The following is a 22,493-nucleotide window of genomic DNA, read 5'->3' on the forward strand; positions in this document are numbered from 1 at the left end:
AAGGGGAGAGCCTATACTAAGGTTTGTGCAGGAAAGGCAAGGAAGGGCAAGATAAACGCCTCAGGACTGGCCAGCCGTGTGGTATAGGAGTGGTCTCTAATGGTCTGGTACTGGCCCTGTGGTGATTTAGGGCAGGGCAAATGCCGGCTTGGTAAAGGTTAGGAAAAAGGAGGTGGTTGGGGGTATGGACTCAGGATTGATTGGTCTGCATGTGAAAGACATATTCATAGGCAAATTTTCATGAACTCTAGGACTTAGGGTTAGAGGCAGTCTCTCCCCTAGTCAGCAAGCTCCCTCCCCTCCCACCCCCATCAAACCAAGATGTCAAACCATCATAAAATACAGAAAATAAAGAACATGATTAATACAGCTCCCCACACTCTCACCCTTGGGGGGGGGGTGTCTGGATCCTATGGGACTCCCACTTATATTACATGTCTTTAATACTTAAAATTGCATGATAAAGAGAAAAACATTGCATGATAAAAATCGAATGATCAAAAATTGGGTATGCCATGAAAGCAGTACTTTGAGGAAAATTTATGACCACAGTATTTTTTTTTTTTTTTTTCAAAGAGAGCTGAAAGTCAGTGGGATAAAGGTCCACGTTAAGAAGTTAGAAGCCCAGCTCCCTGCTCAGCGGGGGGTCTGCTTCTCCCTCTGACCCTTCCCCCTCTCATGTGCTCTCTCTCTAATAAATAAATAAAATCTTTAAAAAAAAAAAAAAAAAAAAAACAAAAGAAGTTAGAAGCCCAGGACCAGATGATTTCACTAATGAATTCTACTAAACATTTAAGGAAGAATTAATGCCAGTCCTTTTCAAACTCTTCCAAAAAATTCAAAGAGGAGGGAACACTCCCAAACTCACTTTAGGAAACCAGCATTGCCCTGATACCAAAGCCAGATAAGGAAATAAAAAGAAATACAATACAATACAAGGACACTACAAACCAGTATCCCTGATGAATACAGATGCAAAAATTCTCAACCAAATATTAGCAAAGTGAATTCAATAGCACATTAAAAGGATCATACACCGGGCGCCTGGGTGGCTCAGTTGGTTAAGCGACTGCCTTCGGCTCAGGTCATGATCCTGGAGTCCCTGGATCGAGTCCCTGGATCGAGTCCCGCATCGGGCTCCTGCTCGGCAGGGAGTCTGCTTCTCCCTCTGACCCTCCCTCCTCTCATGTGCTCTCTTTCTCTATCTCATTCTCTCTCAAATAAATAAATAAAATCTTAAAAAAAAATAAAATAAAAGGATCATACACCATGATCAAGCGGGATTTACTGCTGAGATACGAGGGTGGTTTGACATATGCAAATCAGCAAATGTGATACACCACATTAATAGAAAGATAAAAATCATATGATCATCTTAATAGATGTAGGACAAGCGTTTGACAAAGTACCACATCCTTTCATGATTAAAAACTCCAAAAAACTGGCTATAGGAGGAATAAACCTCAACATAACAAAGGCCAGATAATTACAAACCCACAGCTGACATCATACTCACTGGTGAAAAGTTGAAAGCTTTCCCTCTAAGATCAGGAACAAGATAAGGATGCCCACTCCAACCACTCCCATGAAGCATAGTGCTAGAAGTCTGAGTCAGAGCACTTAGGGAAAAAAGGAATGAAGGACCTTCAAATCAGACAGGGGAAGTAAATTTATCTTTGTTTGCAGATGACATGATTTCATTTTATTTTTTAAAAGATTTTATTTTTAAGCAATCTCTACACCCAATGTGGGGCTTGAACTTACAACTGCGAGATCAAGAGCCACATGCTCCAAATGAGCCAGCCAGGCGCTCAAATGACACGATTTTATATATAGAAAACCCGAAAAACTCCACCAAAAATGATTAGAACTAATCCCCAAATTTGGTAGTTACAGCATACAAAATCAACATACAGAAATCAGGTGGGCTTCTATTCACTGACAAATTATCTTTAAGAGAAACAAAACGATCCCATTTGCAATAGCATAAAAAAATACTAAGGAATAAATTTAACCAAGGAGGTGAGAGACCTGTGCACTTAAAACTACAAGACTCTGATGATAGAAATTGAAGAAGAAACAAATAAATGGCAAGATATTCCGTGCTTATGAACGGGAAGAATTAACATTGTTAAAGGGTCCGTCCTACCCAAAGCCATTTATGGATTCAGTGCAATCCGTATCAAAATTCCAATGTTATTTTTCACAGAAATAGAAAAGATCATCCTAAAATTTGTATGGAACCACAAAAGATCCCGAATAGCCAAAGCCATCCTGAGAAAGATATATATAAGGGGAACACTAACATTTTTGTTAGCAACTTTTCTTCAAGTCTAAGATTAGTTAATAATAAAAAGTTAGAATTATAAAAGAAGGGAAAGAACAATGATGTTTCATAAAGTTAACAGTCTGGCATGGGAGACAAGGTCTCCTTGGGTGTGTGTGTGTGTGTGTGTGTGTGTTTGTCTCTGTGTGTGTGTGTGTCTGTGTGTGTTTCCACCTAGGCACATGCGGGTGCTGGGTTCCGTGGCTCCTGGACCTACCTGAAGGCAGAGCCTGGGGTGGGGACTCAGTGGGGCGGGGCGTCATTCCCGCTACAAGGGCTCCTCCCCATGGGAGTGTTCGCGTCGGCACCGGCACTCGGGGTCCCCCCTGCCAAAGGCTCGGGCGCTGCTGGGAAGGGGACACCTGTCCCGCTGGGATTCTGCTTTCAGTCATCCTCCCGTTTGCTGCCCGGCATGGGCCTCTGCTTGGCGCCCGCAATGCTGCTGCTGTTGCTGGGTGAGTGGCCACCTGCTCCCCGAGAGCCCTCAACACTGGCCTCTTTGTCCGATCTTCAGGGACAGAGAGAGGGGTTAAGAGGATGATCTGGAAAAAACCAGAACCACAATAAGGGGCACAGGCATGAGACCTGTATACGGGGTGTGCCGGCACCCGGGGCAGCCCTGCAGTGTGCCGTGCAGCCCGCCACTCTCCACCCCAAAGTCCCGTCTTTGTACCCCAGTCCCAGAAACCTTCTTTTTCCTATTGGGTCCCCTCTCCCACCTCTCTTACCCTTCCCTCAGCCCCTCCTCTCCATCTTCAGTCTTGGAGCTTCACACTCGTTCCCTGGTGCCACGCATCTGCTATTCCAACAGCTTGGCTTCCCCTTCCCCAGCTGGGGCATCGGGGAATGGGGGGGGGGGGGGTCACTTTACCGGGTGGAGCGGGGTGGGGAGAATGGAATCTGACAAAGGTGTAAGGCAGACGAGATACTGGAGCTGAGACGTGCTGTTTGGAGGGTAAAGATGAGGCAAGGGTACTCCTGGCAGAGGGACACCCCTAAGCAAAGGAGCAGAGGTGGGACCAAGACCTCAGGTGACGCTAAGTGCTACTGCTGTGTGGCTGAAGCCCGGGCACGTGAGGGGCTTGGCTGCGACAGAGGGCAGAGTTTGTCTGCTCCTGGGGTCCTGGAGGGAAGGGGAGGGGAGGGGAGGACACAGGAAGGGAGGGCTCCCCCCTCTCCTGTCCACCCTCCCCACATACTTACTCATCCTAAGCCCTTGGTATCTATTCATCCTGCCTGCAGCCACAGCGAGAGAATCACTGTGGCTCCCGCCATCCTATCCGTGGATCCTGAAAGAGGGGGCCAGGGCCAGATGGGGACCCTGCTCCCAGACCTGAGGCAGGAGCCGCCTCCCTCCACACACCCAGTGAGAAGGATGTGGGGCCAGGCTGGAAAACTTCCCCAAGACTGTGGTGTTCCCAGGGGCTGAGAGCCCCGAGAGGGGCGGGGGTAGCCTGGTTTTGGTGACCCAGGTCCTAGGAGGGGGCTGCCAGATCCCAGCAGAGTGCTGCCTATCATGGACTCTTGGGCCTTGTGGCTCAGGACAGAGCCCTGTGGCCTGACGGGAGGGACTTCTCTGGAGTCCACACCCTGGCAGCCAGGTCTAAATGGGCCCTCCAGTGCCCAGAGCGCCTTCGGGGAATCCCTCTTTTGCCTGGCTGGAGGAGAGCGGAGGGGTCAGGGGAAGCCAGAGTCCAGATGGGGCAGCACGGGAGATGCACGAGAACGGAGCATCAGAAGGGACTGGAAGGGCAAGACGCCCGCGGTAAGGGGCAGAAGGAGGCGCATGAGAAGGTCTGGAAGGAGGGGGACCCAGAAACCAATAGATTCACTCAAAGGGTGTCTTTGGGGAAGGGAGGAGAAGAAAGGAAAAAAGCTCAGGTGTCCCAGCGTGTCCTCAACGCCGTTTCTGATAAATGTCCATTAGCCAAGTCCCCAGAAGCCTTGCTCTGCTTCCCGCGTCAGGTGGGGCCTGTGAGAGTGGCAGGAGCCCCGCGGACCCCCTCTTTGAATGGGTCTGGTCGTTCTGCGGAAGGAGTGGTGCCTGGGGAGGATGGGCTTCAGCGTCTGGGGGAGGCCGGGCCGAGTCTTGGTGCGCCCCTTCCACCCGTGACGCGTAGCAAGACTCCCCAGAGCCGGCGGCCGCCCATCCGCGCGACAGAGGGCCGGTCAGCGCCAGTCGGTCACGCCTTCGAGCCACACTCTGCGCTCCGCGGGCTCCGCGCGCCCCGCATCTTCGGAGGGCGAAGCGCACTGGTGGGGCTCGCGGAGAACTGCAGCTGCCCGCCCCTCCACCAGGGTCACCCAGCTCGGCCGCACGGAACCGATGCTTGGACGCGGCCGAGGCGTGCACGGCGGACGCGCGGTGCCAACGGCTGCGCACCGAATACGTGGCTCAGTGCCTGGGTCGGGCCGCGTCCGGGGGCTGCCCCCGCGCCCGCTGCCGCCGCGCCCTGCGCCGTTTCTTCGCCCGCGGGCCGCCCGCGCTCACCCACGCGCTGCTCTTCTGCCCGTGCGTCAACGCCGCGTGCGCCGAGCGCCGGCGCCAGACCTTCGTGCCCTCCTGCGCCTTCGCGGGGCCCGGCCCGGCGCCGCCCTCCTGCCTCGCACCCTTAGACACCTGCGAGCACAGCCAGATCTGCCGGTGCGGGGGACGGGGGGCGGGGGGCGGGGGGCGCTACGTAGGATGGGGCGGAGGCGGGGCGGGGCTGGGTCGCAGGTGCGCACCGCCGTGGGAGCAGCGGGGCGGGGACTGGGCGGGGCCGGGCGGGGCCTCCCGCTCATCGCCCTCCGGTCGCGCCGCGCAGGCCCCGCCTCCTGGCCTTCCAGGCCTCCTGCGCGCCCGCCCCCAGCACCCCCGACGGCTGCCTGCGGGATCAGGGCCCCCGCTGCCTGCGCGCCTACGCGGGCCTCGTGGGTACGCACTGCCGGGATCCGGGCGCGGGCTGGGGCTCTCCCGGGGCTGCCTCCGCCTGGGTGGGCCGATTACCCAGCCCTCGGCGTCCCCGCAGGCACCGCGGTCACTCCCAACTATGTGGACAACGCGAGCGCGCGCGTGGCGCCCTGGTGCGACTGCGGAGCCAGCGGAAACCGGCGTGAGGAGTGCGAAGCCTTCCGGGGACTCTTCACCAGGAACCGCTGCTTGGGTGAGGGGCCCGGGCGGGGCGGCGCTGACCGCCCCTTCCCAGGTTCAGGCTGGCGGCACCTTATTTTAGCGGTGAGGAAACAGGTTGTTTGCGGCAGCCACGCGGGTGCACACCCCCTCTGCTGTCGACCTGCCCCTCGAGACATCCGCGCCCAGTTCTCTCCGGAGACCAGGTCACAGATCAAAGTAGGATCTTCGCGATGTCTAGGCTGGTGACCCTGCGGGCGGGCGGGTGGGGGGCAGTCAACACAGGTTTCCGAGTTCCTGGAATGCAACTAGGCGAAATTCTAGATCGCCACTTCTGAGGTGCTCCCACCCCCAGGGCACTCCCAACGTCCCCATTGGTGATCTTGCCTTTTGGGTCTGAATAAACTGGGTGGCCTGTGAAGTCCATTCTGCCACTTAGCAGCCTAGAGTTAGTCAACTCCTCGAAGCTTTTTTGTGCCCATCTGTAGTATGGGGCTGCTAATCGGCACCCTTCCCTGTGAGGGTGACAGTTTGTAAGGGACTAGTGGCACAGATGTCCCTATTTTGTTATTCCTTGTCATGCACCTTCCATTCCAGAAGCCAGTCCTTGCAGATGTCCTATCCTCCCGCCCTGCCGCAGGATGCCAGAGGTCTCTGTTTGTCCCCGAGGAGCTGGGCCTTGTGCTGGGGTTTCCCAGCCTAGCCCACCCTGGACCCCTTCCTCCTTAGATGGTGCCATACAGGCCTTTGATGCTGGGTGGCCTCCAATCCTGCAGGACCGGCCAGATGTCCACCAGGACCCTGAGCACAGCCTCCTGCAAGTAGGTGTAAGGAGGGGATGGTGAGCTGGCAGCCCCTTGCACTGGCTCCTTCCACACACGTCCATTCCAGGTGGGCCTCGATGAAGGCATGAGTGGCCTGGGATGGAGGTGGTGGAGGCAGAGAGCAGAGCCCAGCTTCTGCCTCAAGTCCACATTCTGCTCCCACCCCCAAGGTGTCCTCCGCAGATGGGCTCCTGGTTGGGAGCTCCCTGCTCTCCATGCTCCCTGTCCTGGCTCTGCAGCCGCTGCTCTGACTAGGACAGCTGACCTTGGACAACATCACTGTCCCATCCTGCCTGGGGTACAGGGCCCCATCTGCACCCTACTGCCCCACTGAAAATGGACTGGCTTGCCTCCCAAGCTGGTCTCAGTGCTCTTGCCCTGCTGCCCTTTTTAGGTCTGGACACCCTGTGTGCCTGTCTCCTCGAGTGAGGGATGTGGGTTGAGGGCCTGATGCAAAGCCCATAGTTTCCCTTTCAGTGGGTTTCTTGGTTGTAGGTCCCTCTCTCCACTGACCTTCGAACAGTTGGGTTCTCCCACAGGGTAGGGATGGGACGGGGTCACCTGTGTAGCTGAGGCTCGCTGGGGCCCCAGATCACCTAGAAGTCGGAAACCATACAAATTCCCAGAATTTTAAGAGCTTTTACCAGCTTCCCCAACCAGAACATGCCCTAAGGAGTACATCTGAAGAGACTTCAGGTAAAACTGTTTTGGACGCTGCAGGCTTTCATGGCACCCTCCCAGGGAGGTACCACCGGTCATGATAGCCACCTAGGCCCCACTGACTAATGTTGGTAAGGTTCTTCCCAACCATGATCCGCTGGTTGGTGGGCACCACCTGGAGTGAGGATCCAGTCCCCTGTGTTGCACTGGTCACATGACCATCTTTCCTATGGGTTAACCTAGCACTACGAATGGCGTTCCTAGCTCAATAAACCCACATGCACTGAGACTGGCCTTGCTTTCATGTGATCTGTCCTGGGAGCCTGGAGACCAGGTCAGCCACAGGGGGGTATGCTTCTGCTGTCCTGTGTGACCTCAGATGGTCTCAGAACCAACCTGGGCTACCTCTGCTCACCTACGAGGCCAAACTGAATCAACTGTTAGATCCTGGTGGCAGAGATTTCTGTTGCTTTGTCTTCTTTGCTAGTACTCAGATTCAAAAACTATGCTTCCCAGCCTCCCTTGCAGCCAGGAGGTGGTTATGGGACACAGTCCTGGTCATAAGTGGAAGTCACAGGTGAGGCTTCCAGGAGAGTTCTTGAAACAGGAGAAGACTTGTTGACTGGACCCTTCAGCCTTTAGCCTCCTCTCCCTTCTTCTTGCCCAGAACTTGGTGGCCATGTCTGGGGACATGGGTGCCATTTTGAAAACGGAGCCACGTGACATTGTGGAGCCACTGTCCCAGCCTCCATCTGCCTCCCTCTAGACTCTTCATTATATGAGAAAAATAATACCTTTAGTTTGTTTAAGCCTGTTTCTCCACAGACATCTGTCATTTGCAGCCAAACATAGTCTCTGATTGTCTCACTGCCACTTCTGGGGGGCCAGGGAGCCCCGGGATCACTTAGGAGACCCCCTCCTCAGTGTGCACAGAGCCCAGCCCTGACAGACACTTTAGAGTGATGGTCATTTTGTTGTTGTTGTTGTTTCATTTCCACATATTCTGCCTGCTTCTGTCCATGGGGAGAGTTGAATTCTTTCCTGGAGTCTAGGGAAATGTGTCCTGTTTTCACAAGCACTTGTGTGTGGCCGGTGTGGACCCGCGCGTGCCGGGGGCATTGTGTTCATGTGCAGGTCTGCGAAGATGTTCGGGAGGAGAAGGCAGAGCAGTGGCGGCCAAGTACGAAGTCTTCTTCCCGCTTCCTTCTTTCTCAAGAGCTTGGAGACCCTGATGAGGGAAGGGTTACAGAGTCTCCGGGCCGCTGTTTCTCAAAGCGGGTTGAGGCTTGTCAGGGGCCACGAAAGCGATGGAAGGGCACGTTGTTGGCGCCTTGCTCAGAGACTTCTCTGGGCCAAGCTGCTGGGGACGTTGGGTGCTAACCCCGCTCCCAGCTTCCCCCGCTCTAGAAGAAATGCCTGTAAAGATACCCTTTGCTCCCTGAGGTAGCCTGCAGCCATGCGGCCGAGTGGCGATTCTGTGCGCCATGCATGCTCCAGAGCTCCCTGTGGGATGGAGCTGAAGCTAGATCTCGGCTGAGACCACAGCCTAGCACCTTCCCCTACCGGCTCCTGCCTCCCTCACTCAGAGGTTCCCCAGAGGGCACTCGCTCTCCTAAAACATCCTGAGAATCCCTGTCTTGGGCTTGGTTTCTGGAGAACCTGACCTTAGACACAAGGGTTCAGTGCAGATCACACCAAAGCCCAGGCCTGGGGCTGTCCTGACCAGAAAAAGAGCCACTGGCTCTGAGACTCTGTATTTAGCACTCAGAACAAACCCACAGACACCACATGCAGCAACTACCAACCAGCCTGGCCACTCCAGCCAGTAATCTTATCGGAACCAAACACAAACCAGACGTGCTGGGGTAGGCAGCTGAGCAGTCCGGCTTCAGGCACGGCTGCGTCCAGGGGTTCGAGTGCTGGTGGCCCCGTTGGTCTGCGCATGGCCTCCTCCATGGCCAGGCAGGCTCTCTCACCGCAGGGTGGGCAAGAGCCGTCCACAGCTGCACAGCTGCGGTCTCTCCTTTTAGGAACCTCAGCAGAGAAAGGCACGTCTCTTTCCCATCATCTGTGGACTGAGTCAGGCAGGACCCCAGTAGGCCCAGCGTCATAAGCCTCTTCCAGTCGGCCCAAAAAGATCACATGGAATGGGAAGGACAGTTCTCCAGAGGAAGAGAAGTGGGGGGTTGATGGGCAGAGGGAAGCTCCGAGTCCAGCCTCTTCTCACTTCACAAAGAAGGAATGTTCTCGACTCTCTTCACCTGCATGGGAACGGGCACCTGTGTGTGGGCTGGGGAGAGACCGTTTATGTGGGCTGGGAGCTGCGGCGGCGGGGTGAAAGCTGTTCACCGTGATGGCGCGGTGGCCCAGATGAAGGATTACGGGTCTTCTGCATGACGGGCCACAGGTGCCGGTGTGTTAAACTCTAGCACTTCATTTTTTAAAAGTTTGTTTGTTTGTTTGTTTGTTTATTTAATCTCTACACCCCACGTGGGGCTCGAACTCACAACCCCAAGATCAAGAGTCGTGTGCTCTACCGACTGAGCCAGCCAGGCGCCCCCATCACTTCATTTTTTTTTTTTTTTACTCGGATAATTAGAGTAAAATATAGGCATATACCTTTCAAAAGATTGCAAAGATGAAAAAAAGAGCAGCACTTAGTTGAAAACAGTGGCCCTGTGGCTGTCTCCCCTCTGTACTTCTCTCCAACTCAGGCGCGGGCTTGAACCGAATAGAGCTGCTTTAATGTCAGCGTGCCGCGGAAAGGAGGCTTCCTTTTTTTTTTTTTTTAAGATTTTATTTATTTATTTGACAGAGAGAGAGAGACACAGCGAGAGAGGGAACACAAGCAGAGGGAGTGGGAGAGGGAGAAGCAGGCTTCCCGACGTGGGGCTCCATCCCAGGGGATCATGACCTGAGCCGAAGGCAGACGCTTAACCGACTGAGCCACCCAGGCGCCCCTTATTGGGAGCAGCGGGAAAACGAAAGGTCTCAGGGCTCCTGCTTTCTGGCTCTCTGTTCTTCCCCCGAGGGAACGGTCCCATGCGGGAGGCTTGGGGCCATTGGGGCGTGGCCCCAGGCAGCTCTGAAGACAGAAGCCAAGAGGAGGGGACCGGGCACCGTGGCTTACAGAGGCCACCCTCTGGCCACCCCTGGGCCCGCTGACTTTCCGAGGGTTTTGTTGTTGGAATGGGCTGAATGGCGGCCCCAAAGCTATGTCCACATCCTAAGCCCTGGAACCTGTGATTGTTACCTTAGATGCTGGCAGAAGAGTGAATGTTACCTAATGTAGCAAAAGATGTGATCAAGAATCTGGGCAGGAGGAGCTTATCTTGGATTATCCGAGCGGGGCCCTAAATGCAGTCCTGTGCATCCTTAGAGGCAGGGGGAGATCAGAGAGATGATGTGAGGACAGAGCAGAGACAGGAGAGCCGGCGGCCACCAGAAACTAGAAGAGGCCGGGAACGGGTTCTCCCCAGAGCTTCTGGAAGGGGCGCAAGCCCGTCAACACTGAGATTCCGGACTTTTGGCCTCCAGAACTGTGAGAATGAATTTCTGTTTTAAGCCACCGAGGTTGGGGAATTTGTCACAGCAGCCCCAGGAAGCCGAGAGTTGTCGGAGTTCAGTTTCTGTCACTTCTACCTGAAAAGGTCTGCCTCATACACGGTGTTAAGTCTGGCCAGACACCTCAAGGCTGAGTCCCGCTGCGGCCCCCATGACCAGGAATGGGTCCTGCCCTGTTCGTCCACATCTGCGTGTCGGCCTCCGTGTCCTTCCAGGTAACCTGCTTGCCATCATTCTCTCGTGTGCAGCCCTGGCCTCGTCCCCGTGACTGGGCCTCTGCTAGCTGCTGTCAGCACTGAGCCTCTAGCTGGCAGGTGGCTGGGGGCGGGGGAGGGGGTCAGGCAGAAAGGCAGGTGCTAGAAGCATCCATGGATTTATGAGTGGAAACTTCATGGCTCATGAATGTCCACTCTGGCTTGGGGCCTGGGTTGATACAGAATCTGCCTGTTGCCCCCTCCTGCCCTCTCCGCCGCATAGCTGAGTCAGGCAGGGCCAAACTCCCAGGAGCAGCTCATTTTTCGAGGAAGTGTGGACACTGTTCGGTTAGATTTCCAGAGTAGCAGGAGGACAGGGGCCATGTGGGGCTTCAGGAGACATTCCCCAGCTGGACAGCAACTTGCCAGTGAGCTCGGCATGCGTGTGACAGGAGACAGAGCTGTGGCCCTGTCTTGCTGGCCTCCAGGCCCTGGAAGGCGTGAGTTGAAGGATGTCTTGGGAAGCTGTTTTGCCAAGAACATGTCACCCCACACTCAAAGGAGCCTCCAGTCCAAGGCAGAAGATACAGAGAGAATAATTAAGATGAGTACACACCAGAACAAAATACACAACCTCAGAAGCTAAGCCCTCATGGGATCAGGATTAAGCAAATGAGGAAGGGCCTACTGGGTGTGTAAATGGGCCCTGAGCCAGGTTGTCCCCAGCTCCCCGTGCAGGACGTCAGGATGTTGCATATGGTCAGCAGGTCTTCCGGTCTGTCCCTTTTTTGTGTTGGCGACACAGGACGGAAGGGAATTCTCGTCAGGTGTGTTACCCAGCCAGCAACATGGGGCTGCGGGGTGTGTCTGCACCCCGCACGCGTGTGTGGGTGGGGTTGGGGGCTCAGACACCAGGAAGGACAGTGCCGTTGGGGACAGCATTTTCCAAAATGATGACCGGCTCTGGGTAAAGTTTTGAAGGAAATGAAATGTGGTCTTCCCTTGATTTACACCATAGTTGCATTTCTGGGAAACTGGCTGCATCAAACCAGCTCTCAGATCCTTGTGTTTGTAACCGGGTTGGGTTCCACACTTAGATGATTAGGAACAGGTTTTCTCATCTACACAAATACCCAACAAGACGTTTCAAAATCGAGGGGGAGGTGGGTCAGTTCTTGGTTGGGTGGCACAGTCCCATGTGTCACAGGATGACCACCTTCAGGCTCACCCACTAAATCATAGCAGCACCTCCCCGGGCAATGCAATAACCAAAAGGGCCCTTACCTCTTCCCCAAATGTCCCCCAGGGGGTGGTCCTCCGCCAGTTGAGAACTATGCCCCGCAGGCCCCGGCCAGGCCCAACTCCCAGGACTGCTAGGGTAGCCCACTTTGTTTTAGCCACTCTGGCCACTTTGGACCAGCTCAGACCCACCAGGCATGCCCTACCTCTAGGCCTCTGCACCTGCTGCTCCCTCCATTTCTGGTTGTTCTTGTCCCGAACACTCGTGTTCTTGTCCCGAACACTCGTGTTCTTGTCCCGAACACCTTCATTCAGCTCTCTGCTCAGCTGTCACCTGTCAGAACGGCCTCCCCTGTCCCACTAAAGAGCAATCCCTCCCCCCCGCCCCCACCCCGCACTTTCTGCCCCCTACTGCCTCTGTTCTTTCACAGAACTTACCATCTGACGTTGTATCCATTACCTGTCTCCCCAACTGCCTTGTACGCTCCACGAGGACAGGGATTTTTGTCTGTTTCGTTCCCTGAAATCCCTGGTCCCTACGCAATGTCTGGCCAGCAGATAGTGGCCAGACAGGGAAGGACACTCACGCAGGGAGGAGGAGGATGGCAGACATGCGGCGATTCTGAAATCCTCTGGGGCCCCGCGGCGTGTGCCCTCAGACATAGCTTGCACAACCATCTCCTGCCTGCGCGTGGTTCTAATGAATCACAGTGTTGGTTGGCTGTTTACATTTTTAAAGGTCAGACTAACGGTTTCTTTGGCAACGTCATTCCCTCAAAAACCTACACTTTTTTTTTTTTTAAAGATTTATTTATTTTAGAGAGAGCAAGCGGGGGAAGGGCAGACGGGAGAGAGAGAGAGAAACAGACTCCTGGCTGAGCACGGAGCCTGACTCGGGGCTTGATCTCACCGCCCTGAGATCATGACCTGAGCTGAAATCAAGAGTCGGACACTTAACCAACTGTGCCACCCAGGAGCCCCCCAAACCTACGCTTTTTATTTATTTCCCAGGCAGACCCAGGGTCAGTGATGACATTCCTGATTCTTTCCTGGACGCAGTTCTCAAGTTGGCTTTCTATCTTTGCTTCCTTGTTGCCTCTCCCTCAAGATGCTGGCCTTGAGGTTCCGAGGCCCAGGCGGGAAGACCACACCCTCCACCTGCTTCTCACCCTGGGAGGCCGAGAATTACTGGGTCTCTGTGGGTCATGAGCGCCTCTTAGTGTTTGGAGGCCAGAAGCAGGAGGAGTTGGCTTTTCCAGCACTGCAAGACTCTGGATTTCAGGATCCTCCATCCCTTTCCCTTTGGCTTGTAAACTGGCTAATTCTTTCTGGAAGTCAACTCCTCCTTGTGGTGCCTCGCCAAAAGCAGCCAATAACAACACATGCCACATTCTGGGTTTCTTTCTTTCTTTGTTTCTTTTTTGACCTTCTTCCCTCTGAGCTAAAAACTCAGCAGACATGTAGACGGCTGAACTTGAACAGCCTCACCAGATGTTTTGCGCCTGCCTGGCGGGGACCCCAGCTGTTCTGCTGCCGCCATGTTTGCTCCCTGCCTGCCACCTGGCCACGACCTAAGCCAAAACCCTGCATTTTAGGTTTTGGTGACGGTTGCCCTGAGTTTCAGGGTACCAATCTATCAGCGAGAGTAAGAAAAGCCACTTGTGGTAATAAACCCCCAATCTCAGTGGATCAGTTAGAGTGGAAGTTTCCTTTTAGTGAGGCAAAGACCAGCACACAGCTCTGGCTGAGCAGGTGACTTGCCTCTAACTGGTGACTCAGTGACCCACATGCCTTCCAACCTTGGCACCTGACCTCCAGGGAGTCCCATGCGGGAGCACTGGTGTCCATCCCTTCTTTGGCCACAGCTCAGTTTATGGCCCCCCCCCGGGGGGGGGGTCCAATGGCAAAATCTAACGGGTTTGGTGAGCACACGGTGTTGTTTCTGCCACAAACCACACACTCCCAGGTTTTCATCCTGTCTTAAGCACTTGGTGGCTCCCACAGCCCTCCCCCACTGAACAGTTTCATGGTCTTCTCCACCCTGGCAGTGGCCACCAGACCAACCATTTACCTCCCCAGCCCAGTCCCAAGCGCTGGTGGGCTGGCGGGACCTGGTGCCCCGGCCTCCCTCCCCTCCAGCAACCACAGCATTTCCTTGTGTCTCCTCTTCGGTTCTCCACCCCCCTTATGCCGACCTTCCTGCTGGGGCTCCTGCACTCCACACCAGGGCGCCGAAGTGCACCATTCTGACCCTGCTCCACACACAGGTGCCGCACCCACAGACACAGCTTTCTGGGTGAGAAGAAGATCAAAACTTCCGAACCAAGGACAACGCTGTGGCCGTGGAGTACTCAACCTGTCAGCACACCCGAGACTGAGCAGTCTGGAAAACCTAAACGTTCAGGAACCCATGAGAGAACGAGAAGATGAAAGACCAAGGGCAGCTGGGGTGCCTGGGCTGCACCCAGCCCCCGCCAGGCCCCTTCCCCGGGGACCCTCCCATGCCAGGGCAGAGCTGCCCTGCACACCGATCTCCTCCCCGCGCCCCCCCCCCCCCCCCCCCGGTCGCTTCAAGGGCAACGCCAGCTACAGTGGGGACGCTGGGAGTCTGCTCACAAGCTGCGCAGGGCTCTCTGTACCCCGTCACCCCAAGAGGTAGCCGAGGTGCCCACCCTGCTGGTTTTATACCTTGACCTTCACTCAATGCCAAGTGCTTCCTCTTAGTCTGAAAACTGATAACCATTTTAAGCATTTTCCCCCCTTTTCGTAAGGTTCTAATGACCAGACTGTAAAAATAAAGGAAAACAACACAAAATCAAAATTCAACACTTGGAGCAAAAACCGCATTTTTACCAGATCTACTTTTATTTCAGAAGAAAATTTGTATTATAGTATTTACTTTTGTTTATATACAAGTTCTTCACATTTGTGTTTAAAATGCACAGACCTCCCTTAATTCTCTTGTTCCTGCTTAAATTAGCTGTTATTTTACAATACAAAAAATACCAAAAAATTGCAGTCCTAAATGTATGTATAACACCCACAGTCCCCAGCAATGAAATAGTTTACAATACTTACTCCATATTTACATGAGTGCAAGAAATGCTAAATTATACATATTAACAAACTAAGCTTGAATCCAAACCAAAAATAAAACAAAAACAAAAACTGTAAATACCTATAAAACAAAAACATTTCCAGAGCCAGAATTAGTTCAACGAAACAGGCTTCACTAGTGTTTAGAATGTTTTGTGCACAAATTTCAGTTTCTGAAAGTCAATTCCATTATTGCCTTTGAAAGAGAAGGCGCCAGTTCTCCTCTCCACTCCAGATCATCTCCCTGCAGGTAAGGGTGTTCAGGAGTTTGAACGATTCCGGGCAAACGTCTCTTGGCGGGCCTGCCATCACGGTGATTTTTATGGTTGGAGCCGAGCTTGGTAAATTGGGCACACATCTCAGACTGAGAGCTGGTGCTCGGCCCCAGGACAGACCCTCTGCCTTCCTGGGTCTGTCCTCAGGGCGGCCAATTCTCACAGAAACCGCCACGAGGAAAGGTCTCCTGGGATGAGGGGCGCGAGCTGGGCTTTGCTGTAATTCCAAAGAACTTCTTTCCGTCTTGGTCACTGCCCTAGCGTTAGCTCAGGTTGTTAGTAAGTGCTCAGGGAGTATTCACTGAGGGTGTGGATGGATGAGAGAGACTAAAGGATCAAAGGTGTTCTCAAAAATGACACCAGCACCGGAGGAAGTGAACCCCCACCCCCTCCCCCAGATACACTCCGTTGAACTGACGGAGCGAGTTGCACTGAAAAGGTCCCATGTCTTCTTTCTACCGAGAGGGCTCTGGTCTTCTCGTGCGTCCACGTCCGCCCCGGGCTTCCCGGTCGGGGCGTCTCCCATCGGGGGCTTCAGGCCTCACCCCCAGATGTTCTGCTGTTTTCCTGCCCAGGGCTGCTTTTCCTCCAGGGCAGCTCGGGGGAGGCTGGGGGGGAAGTGTGGCTTGCCTTCTCTCCACACCTCCTCCATCTCTTCGAGCTGATCTCACAGGGAGCGCTGTAAGATGAGGAGTGGGGCGCGGACAGGAGGCCAGGCTGGGCGCGGATCCGCAGGAGGGAACAGGAGCGATCTGTCAGTGAACCGGCCATCCTACTCCCACCCCGGTTTTCAGTACAGGAAACCATAGTCCCGGGAAATGGTCATTCAAATTGTAGACCAAACGGAACAAAAGGCAGCCTGGAAAACCCCTTTCTGGAAAATCTCATAGTCTTCGAACTGAGAGACTAAGAGAAACGCTTCTCAGGACAAGACTGGTCATCTGTGGCCAGGCACAGTAGCAAGAGGCTAACAAAGATTCATGACCCCCTGCAGAGCCTGCAGGTGACAGCGACACGCCCGCTGCCTTCAAGGCTCCTCACACAATGCTGTTTAAATGTACTCGACGCCTGAGTTCTCCTCTGTGTACCGGCAGACGATTTCTGTTTTACAATCAACCAATTCGGACCAGATGCATCTGGACACACTGGCATGATGGGGATGCCCCCCCCCCCTTTTTTTGGTTTTGTTATCAATGTATCAGGGCCCAATGAGAGGACTTCTTTAGACTTGGATATCCGGTATGTGGCACAAAAACATAGTAGGTAAAACTCAGACACCGTTACATTTAATAAAAATAACATTGACATAGTTTTGTTTTATGTACACTCTGAATGTCTGAACATTCTGGACACTACTGTATAATTATGTACAAGTGCAACATCAATGTTTTCGTGACTATTTTAACTTATATACAGGCTCTCCTGTGACACGCAGGCATTTCTCTGAAGTTCCAGATGATTCCCTCTTGGTAACTGGCTCCTAAGCTGAGCGCCTCTTTCTCCTGCCCCTCCCTTCCTCTGGCCTGAGCCCTGAGGAAGCTGTTTGCTATTGGCTGCAAAGGAGAAGCAGGTGGATTCAGCTGTTTCTCCACTGTTGGAGCAGAAGTAAACATCACTTGCTCCTTTTTCCTTCCTTTTTAAAAATAAACTATCTTTTAGAAAAGCAAAACACCAAACCAGGTGCTATGGGACACGGTGCATGTTATTTCAAGGCCTGGGAAGCCATGGGGAGGAGACTTCTTTGGCCAAAGAAACACTGGTCCTTTGAACAAACAAGGATTTTCCTTGTGGGGGGGTCCTTCTCCAGCGGCCTCCCTCTCTCTGCCAAGAGGCCTCATGGCAATTATAGGGGTAAAGCGCCAGTCTGAGGCAGGCTCTCTGTGGGTGCCGTGATGTGGAGCAGGGATGTGGGAAGCTTGAAAGAGAAGAGGGTCTTTTCTAGAATTGTCTGCTCTTTGTCAATGATGTGAAAAAGCAGCTTTTTGAGAGGCGAGTCTCAAAGTAGAGGTGTTTTGTGCATCAGACAGTGTTTTAGGGTTCAACTTCCATGAAAACATCTTTCCAGGCAACTTTTCATGGGCGAGGCCTGGGAAAGAGACAGCGTTCCTACTCTAGGCACTGCATGTCAAGGTGAAAAGCTGCAGTCTTTGCTCTTTTGAGTATTAATTTCTCCAAATTCACAAACGAGTGTGGTTGTCTAGAGGGCCATCCCTACGGGGTAATGCTAGAGAACCCCAAGTTTTGAAGCGGAAGAAAGACCTGCGGAGGCTGCCACGTAATGCTGGAATACAGAGCACCATACACAGGGACACCACGACCCCCAGGCAGCGGCCTGTGGAGAAGAGCAGGACTGCCCCGCCCCACTTCAACTTGGTCACTTTCCACTTGGCATGGTTATTCCTCCTTATCTATATTCTCTATGTGCTTTTCATCCTTCTCAGTGGTCACTGCCCTGCCCACAGCCACCACCCGGGGCTGGGAAGGAGGATGGAAGGGCCGAGCTGAGCCTCTCCTGAAGGAGAGCCAGCAAACAGTTCCAGGTCCTTCTCCAGGCTTTGGGCGTGCAATTCCACCTGCAGCCTGAGGATGGCCCACCAGCTCAAGGCAGGCTCTAGGGCACACTGTTGCTCTTTGATGCAGGGATCCTAAGGGCTGGCATGCTCTTTTCTGCCCAAGGGAGACATGTAACATGGACGAGTCCCTGCCTCTGTGGTGTCCTGGCAGGAGTGGCTAGAAGGGCTGGAGCCAACGTCAGGCCTAGAGTGGGGGGCGGGGGGCAGGGGGCACATGAGGACCACACCTTATTTAGTGCTCCTGTCTTTTGACAACAACATAAACAGGAGCTTTCACAGTTTGGTCATTTCTGCTTTCCTCTCAGTCCCTGCTGCTAGGTTAAACGTTCCCTGGGGTGAGAAAATTCTTTCCTGGCTGCAAATTAGATTTTAGAAAAAGAGCAGATTGCCAATGGTAGCTATTTAAATTTTATAAGAATGTAGGAATGCAATTATGGAAAAACTTAGGCTTACTAACTTTCCAATTGCTAGATCTATTTCAAGTCTAGGCACTTAGTGTGTGTGTATGTGTGTGTGTATGTGTGTGAGAGAGAGAGACAGAGAGAGAGACATGAGAGAGGGAAAGAGACAGAGAGAGGGAGAGGATTTCAAATGGATTAAGAATAAATTAATCAAGTTGCTATAGAAAACTACCTATTACATCAGTTTACATTCTAAGTAACACTGCTGACCTTGACATTTAAAATAGCCCCCTTCTACCTTAGTTTGATACGATTCAAAAGAGATGGACCTTTGTTTATTCTCAACTAGAAAAAAGCTACTCCCTGCAAGAGAGAGGTTTGCCTACGTCATGCGAGAGTAAGTAGCACATCTTTTAAAAAAGATAGCAGGCTTCAGATGAGAACAAATTCATTCATCTGACTAGTTTTTAAAAGACCATGTTCAAGAACAACTGGTGGTGAATGTCTACTTGTAAACACTACATCTTCTGTTTTTTGCAAGTTGAGACAGCCCCAAGAACAGTTTTCCACAAGTGAACCTGAGTGTTGCTCCCAGCTCTCTCACTGGCTCTGCCCCGGCCTCCTCCAGCAACAACTGGGTCACCCCTGGACCTGCCATTAAATAATTATTTCCTATGCAAAAGTAAAAGGTTAGATGCTGGAGCACAGATGGGAGAAACCGGCAAAGAAAGCTCGTGAACATGCAGAGGAGTCGGATGTTTCGAGGGTTTCCAGTCTTCGGCCCGCTCCATGGAGCATCTCCCCGCCTGCCCCCTCCCTGCTGACGGCGCCGGCACGCCAGCCCCCCCCACCCCGCCGGCTCGCTCACGGAGAGTCCCCGCCCGGCCTCAGATGCAGGTCCCGGGCTGCGCGGGGGGCTGCTGCTTCCGGTTTCTCACGGCTCCTGACTTCTCTTTGTACACCATCGGCATCTGCTGAGAAATGTCCACGAGGGCGCTGGCCACCGCGAGACCTGGGGAGAGCCCACGGGGAACACGTGGTGAGGAGCAGCTTGCTTTGTCTTTAAACATAATTTCAGAAAACTTTTTTTTTTTTTAACATTCCCGGGGTGCAATGAGCAAATAAATAAGTATAGAGGGGAAAAGCCTTCCTTCCTTCTGCGTTGTGCCTCCCTCCACCCGAGCACTGCTTTCAGTAATCCTTATAAATCCTTTCAGTGTTTACTGATGCAAATACACACACATATTCTTCTCCCCTCCCCACTTTTTACACAACAGATGTAGCTTGCTGTTCAGCAGATCAGTGAAGCAAAGAGCTCTGCCTGGCAGTTGGAGCATTTAAGAAAGATTGCAGTCATGCTCTGAGTGCTACATTTTTCTGCGGGCCTCCAAAAGGGTGCCAAGAAAAAGCAGCACTCTTGATCAGTAAATTCAGATTCATTTCACATCACTCAGCCAGCACTAGTTATTTTCGTATCTATCCTAGACAGGTTAGGACAGACTCTGGGGCCAGGCTTTGGAATACATAAGGATCTTTAACCGCCTCATGCCTCCGTTTCTTCATTTGTAAAATGGGGACAATAACAGGACACGGCATGTGTGAGGAGTCACTGAGTGAACCCATGTGAACATCTTAGAATGGTACCTGGCTCGTCGCCCCACCCCCCCCCACCACCCTTGCTTTAGGGTCTAGTGGGTTCCATTCTCCTTTTTGTACTAGGAGCTGATTAACCTGATGTTCAGTGGGGAAGGCACGGTTCTGGGGGAGCTGGATTCTCAACGCATGTGAATGAGCCAGTGGAGGCTCAGCGCCCAGCTGAGGTCCTCATGAGCCATGTTAGTGCCACCTGTTACTCCACTGAGCCTATAAAATGGAGGAATGGGGGGAGTGGGGGGGGGAGGTTTTATGTGCCTGGCGTGCAGTGGGGAATCCACACCAGTGACACTGTTTAGCAAAGGCAGAGTCCAGAGGAAGGACCAACTAAGATGGGGGGTAGAGAAGAGACCATCTAAAACGGGGGAATGGTCTCACTTGGGGTGGGTCTCAAGCAGTGAGCCGGCCTTCATCAGGAACTGAAGGGGATGGGGCCTATCAGGGAAAGGACAGGGCAGGAAAGGCCACAGTACTGCAAGCCTGTCACTTCCCTACTCTAGCCAGGGCCTTGCTCTCAGAGAGCACAGGCCAAGTTCGCTGAGCTGGGAAGTAACAGGAAACAACGCTCCAGAGTTCAGGTCAATGGGTCATTCTGTCCTTGACATGGATAAGGCTGAGTTAGGAGGTGAACTCACATCCCTAGGTCAGAGCAAATCAAGCTGTTCCCCTATGAAATGAAGCCCCCCCCTTAGGCCTGGCCAAGCCTAAAGGCCTCCCTCGTGAGGACCCAGAAACCATTTCGAGAGCTCAGCTGGAGGCGGCTCTGGATCTGAGGGCTGCACTCAGGAGGCTCTGGAGCTCCGGGGCTGGGCAAGGATTCTGAGACATACTTTATCACAGACACAAGGCTTTCCTTGGCTAAGGCAACTGTGACCCCCAGAATCACTTCAACTGAAAGCTGTCTAAAATATATTGTGCGGGGCACCTGGGTGGCTCAGTCGTTAAGCGTCTGCCTTCGGCTCAGGTCATGATCCCAGGGTCCTGGGATCGAGCCCCGCATCGGGCTCCCTGCTCCGCGGGAAGCCTGCTTCTCCCTCTCCCCCTTCCCCTCCTTGCTTGTGTTCCTGCTCTTGCTATCTGTCAAATAAACAAAATCTTAAAAAAAAAAAACAAAAAAGCCCCCCATATTGTGCATCTTGTCTGACGCATCCCTCCAAAGTACTCCGCGATTAATCAGGATATTTCCGAAACTGTATTCCATATCTCCTTAGTGTTTAATAAGAGGATGTTTATCGAAATTATGATTTGTGTACTTGATGGAATTGCATAAAAGAAACTGGTAAAATGTTACATAGCAAAGTGTCAAAATGTTTATGATAGTTATATGAAAAAAGAAGAATAAAAATTAAATCTATACAATCATTTCAACAAAGCTGCTGCCAGGGCTGGAAAGGAAAGAGAACAATGAACACTGGTGGGTGCTGGATGGTAGGACTGTGAGTACCCTTCCAAGACTTCCTTTAAGCTGTTATAATTGCTGTTTGTGCCTTATATTTAACAGAGTGAAAAAGCAAAAGACAGGCAGTAGTGCTACAAATACCAGTTTGAGAGTGGACAGCTTGGAGGAGCTAGCTGGGAGCCACGAAGAGTAGGTAAGACGACCACGGAAGAGCATAGGGAAGGGAAGGGAAGGGAAGGTGTGGGCAGAAGCGTCCATACCTCCGGGAGGCTGAGGGAGAGGGGCAATCCCAGCTCGTCCCTGGGAAGGAACCTCTGGACAGACAGTTTAGGGAACACCTGGGACAATGGGATCATCTCCCCAAATCCTTAGAACGACACGAGGTAGGCACGTGCCTCCTATTCACTATCGCTTCTTTACCCAAGTTCATGTCTGGTTTGTCACTGGCCCTCATCCACTCACCTGACTGCCCAGGAGGAGGGATTCCACAGAGCCCTCGAGGGAGCCTCACAAACACAGAGAGGACAGCAGCTTTGTTGCCAAAACACGGCTCCAGGGCAATGGGTTTGGGAACAGTCTGGTGGGAGATAACAAAGAATTACCTAAACCAGTGTTTCTCAAGTGTTAATGATGCAGCCTTCACACGTGATTTTTTCATTTTTTTAAAATTTAAATTCAATTAATTAACATATAATGTATTATTGGTTTCTGAGGTAGAGGTCAGTGATTCATCAGTCTTATATCGGTCTTATATAATACCCAGTGCTCATTACATCAAGTGCCTTCCTAAATGTCCATCACCCAGTTACCCCACCCCCTCGTAATTTTTAAAGATGCCCTCTATTAGTTTCTATTGCTGGGTAAACTTAGTTGCCTACAACAGCACCTATTTATTATCTATCTCAGTTGGGCAGGTCAGAAGTCCAGGAGAGCTCTATAGGGTTCTTGCTTACAGATACAGGTCTGTTCATCTCTTCCATCAGTTCTGGAAAATTCCCAGCTCTTATCTCTCAAAGGTCTCCATGATCTCAGCTTTTATCTTCACAGGTGGAAGTCAAGTTAGCATCTAGGCCGGCTCTTTCCTGCAGGCTCTAGGGAAGAATCTGTTCAAAACTCATTCAGGCGGCCTCAGATGGCTGGCAGAATCCAGTTCCTTGCAACTGTAGGTCTGCGGTCC

General features: G+C 52.7%; 2 protein-coding genes across 2 annotated transcripts in view; one reads left to right on the top strand and one right to left on the bottom strand.

The window, feature by feature from the left end:
* Positions 1–2,738: 2,738 nt before the first annotated feature.
* GFRA4 (GDNF family receptor alpha 4) lies at positions 2,739–6,577 on the top strand. The gene is made up of 6 exons (XM_021689251.1): positions 2,739–2,781; positions 4,625–4,970; positions 5,134–5,243; positions 5,338–5,472; positions 6,168–6,259; positions 6,433–6,577. The coding sequence occupies exons 1-6, from the start codon at positions 2,739–2,741 to the stop codon at positions 6,511–6,513; spliced, it is 807 nt and encodes a 268-aa protein (XP_021544926.1). The 3' UTR covers positions 6,514–6,577.
* Positions 6,578–19,129: 12,552 nt separating this feature from the next.
* ATRN (attractin) overlaps positions 19,130–22,493 on the bottom strand; it is a 164,307-nt gene continuing 160,943 nt past the window's right edge. The window contains exons 28-29 of the mRNA XM_021689144.1: positions 21,779–21,893; positions 19,130–19,276 (exon numbers count right to left, since the gene is read on the bottom strand). Of these exons, the coding sequence (XP_021544819.1) occupies positions 19,152–19,276; positions 21,779–21,893 (240 nt within the window). The 3' untranslated portion in view covers positions 19,130–19,151. The remainder of the gene's footprint in view (positions 19,277–21,778; positions 21,894–22,493) is intronic.

This window comes from Neomonachus schauinslandi, chromosome 10 (assembly GCF_002201575.2).
Source record: "Neomonachus schauinslandi chromosome 10, ASM220157v2, whole genome shotgun sequence".
Classification (NCBI taxonomy): domain Eukaryota; kingdom Metazoa; phylum Chordata; class Mammalia; order Carnivora; family Phocidae; genus Neomonachus; species Neomonachus schauinslandi.

Bases quoted from the DNA above. Each gene is read 5' to 3' on its own strand.
- GFRA4 (XM_021689251.1), top strand. From the start codon at position 2,739: ATGGGCCTCTGCTTGGCGCCCGCAATGCTGCTGCTGTTGCTGG. The intron at 2,782-4,624 runs GTGAGTGGCCAC...CCCCTCCACCAG, and splicing joins AATGCTGCTGCTGTTGCTGG to GGTCACCCAGCTCGGCCGCA. The intron at 4,971-5,133 runs GTGCGGGGGACG...CGCGCCGCGCAG, and splicing joins GAGCACAGCCAGATCTGCCG to GCCCCGCCTCCTGGCCTTCC.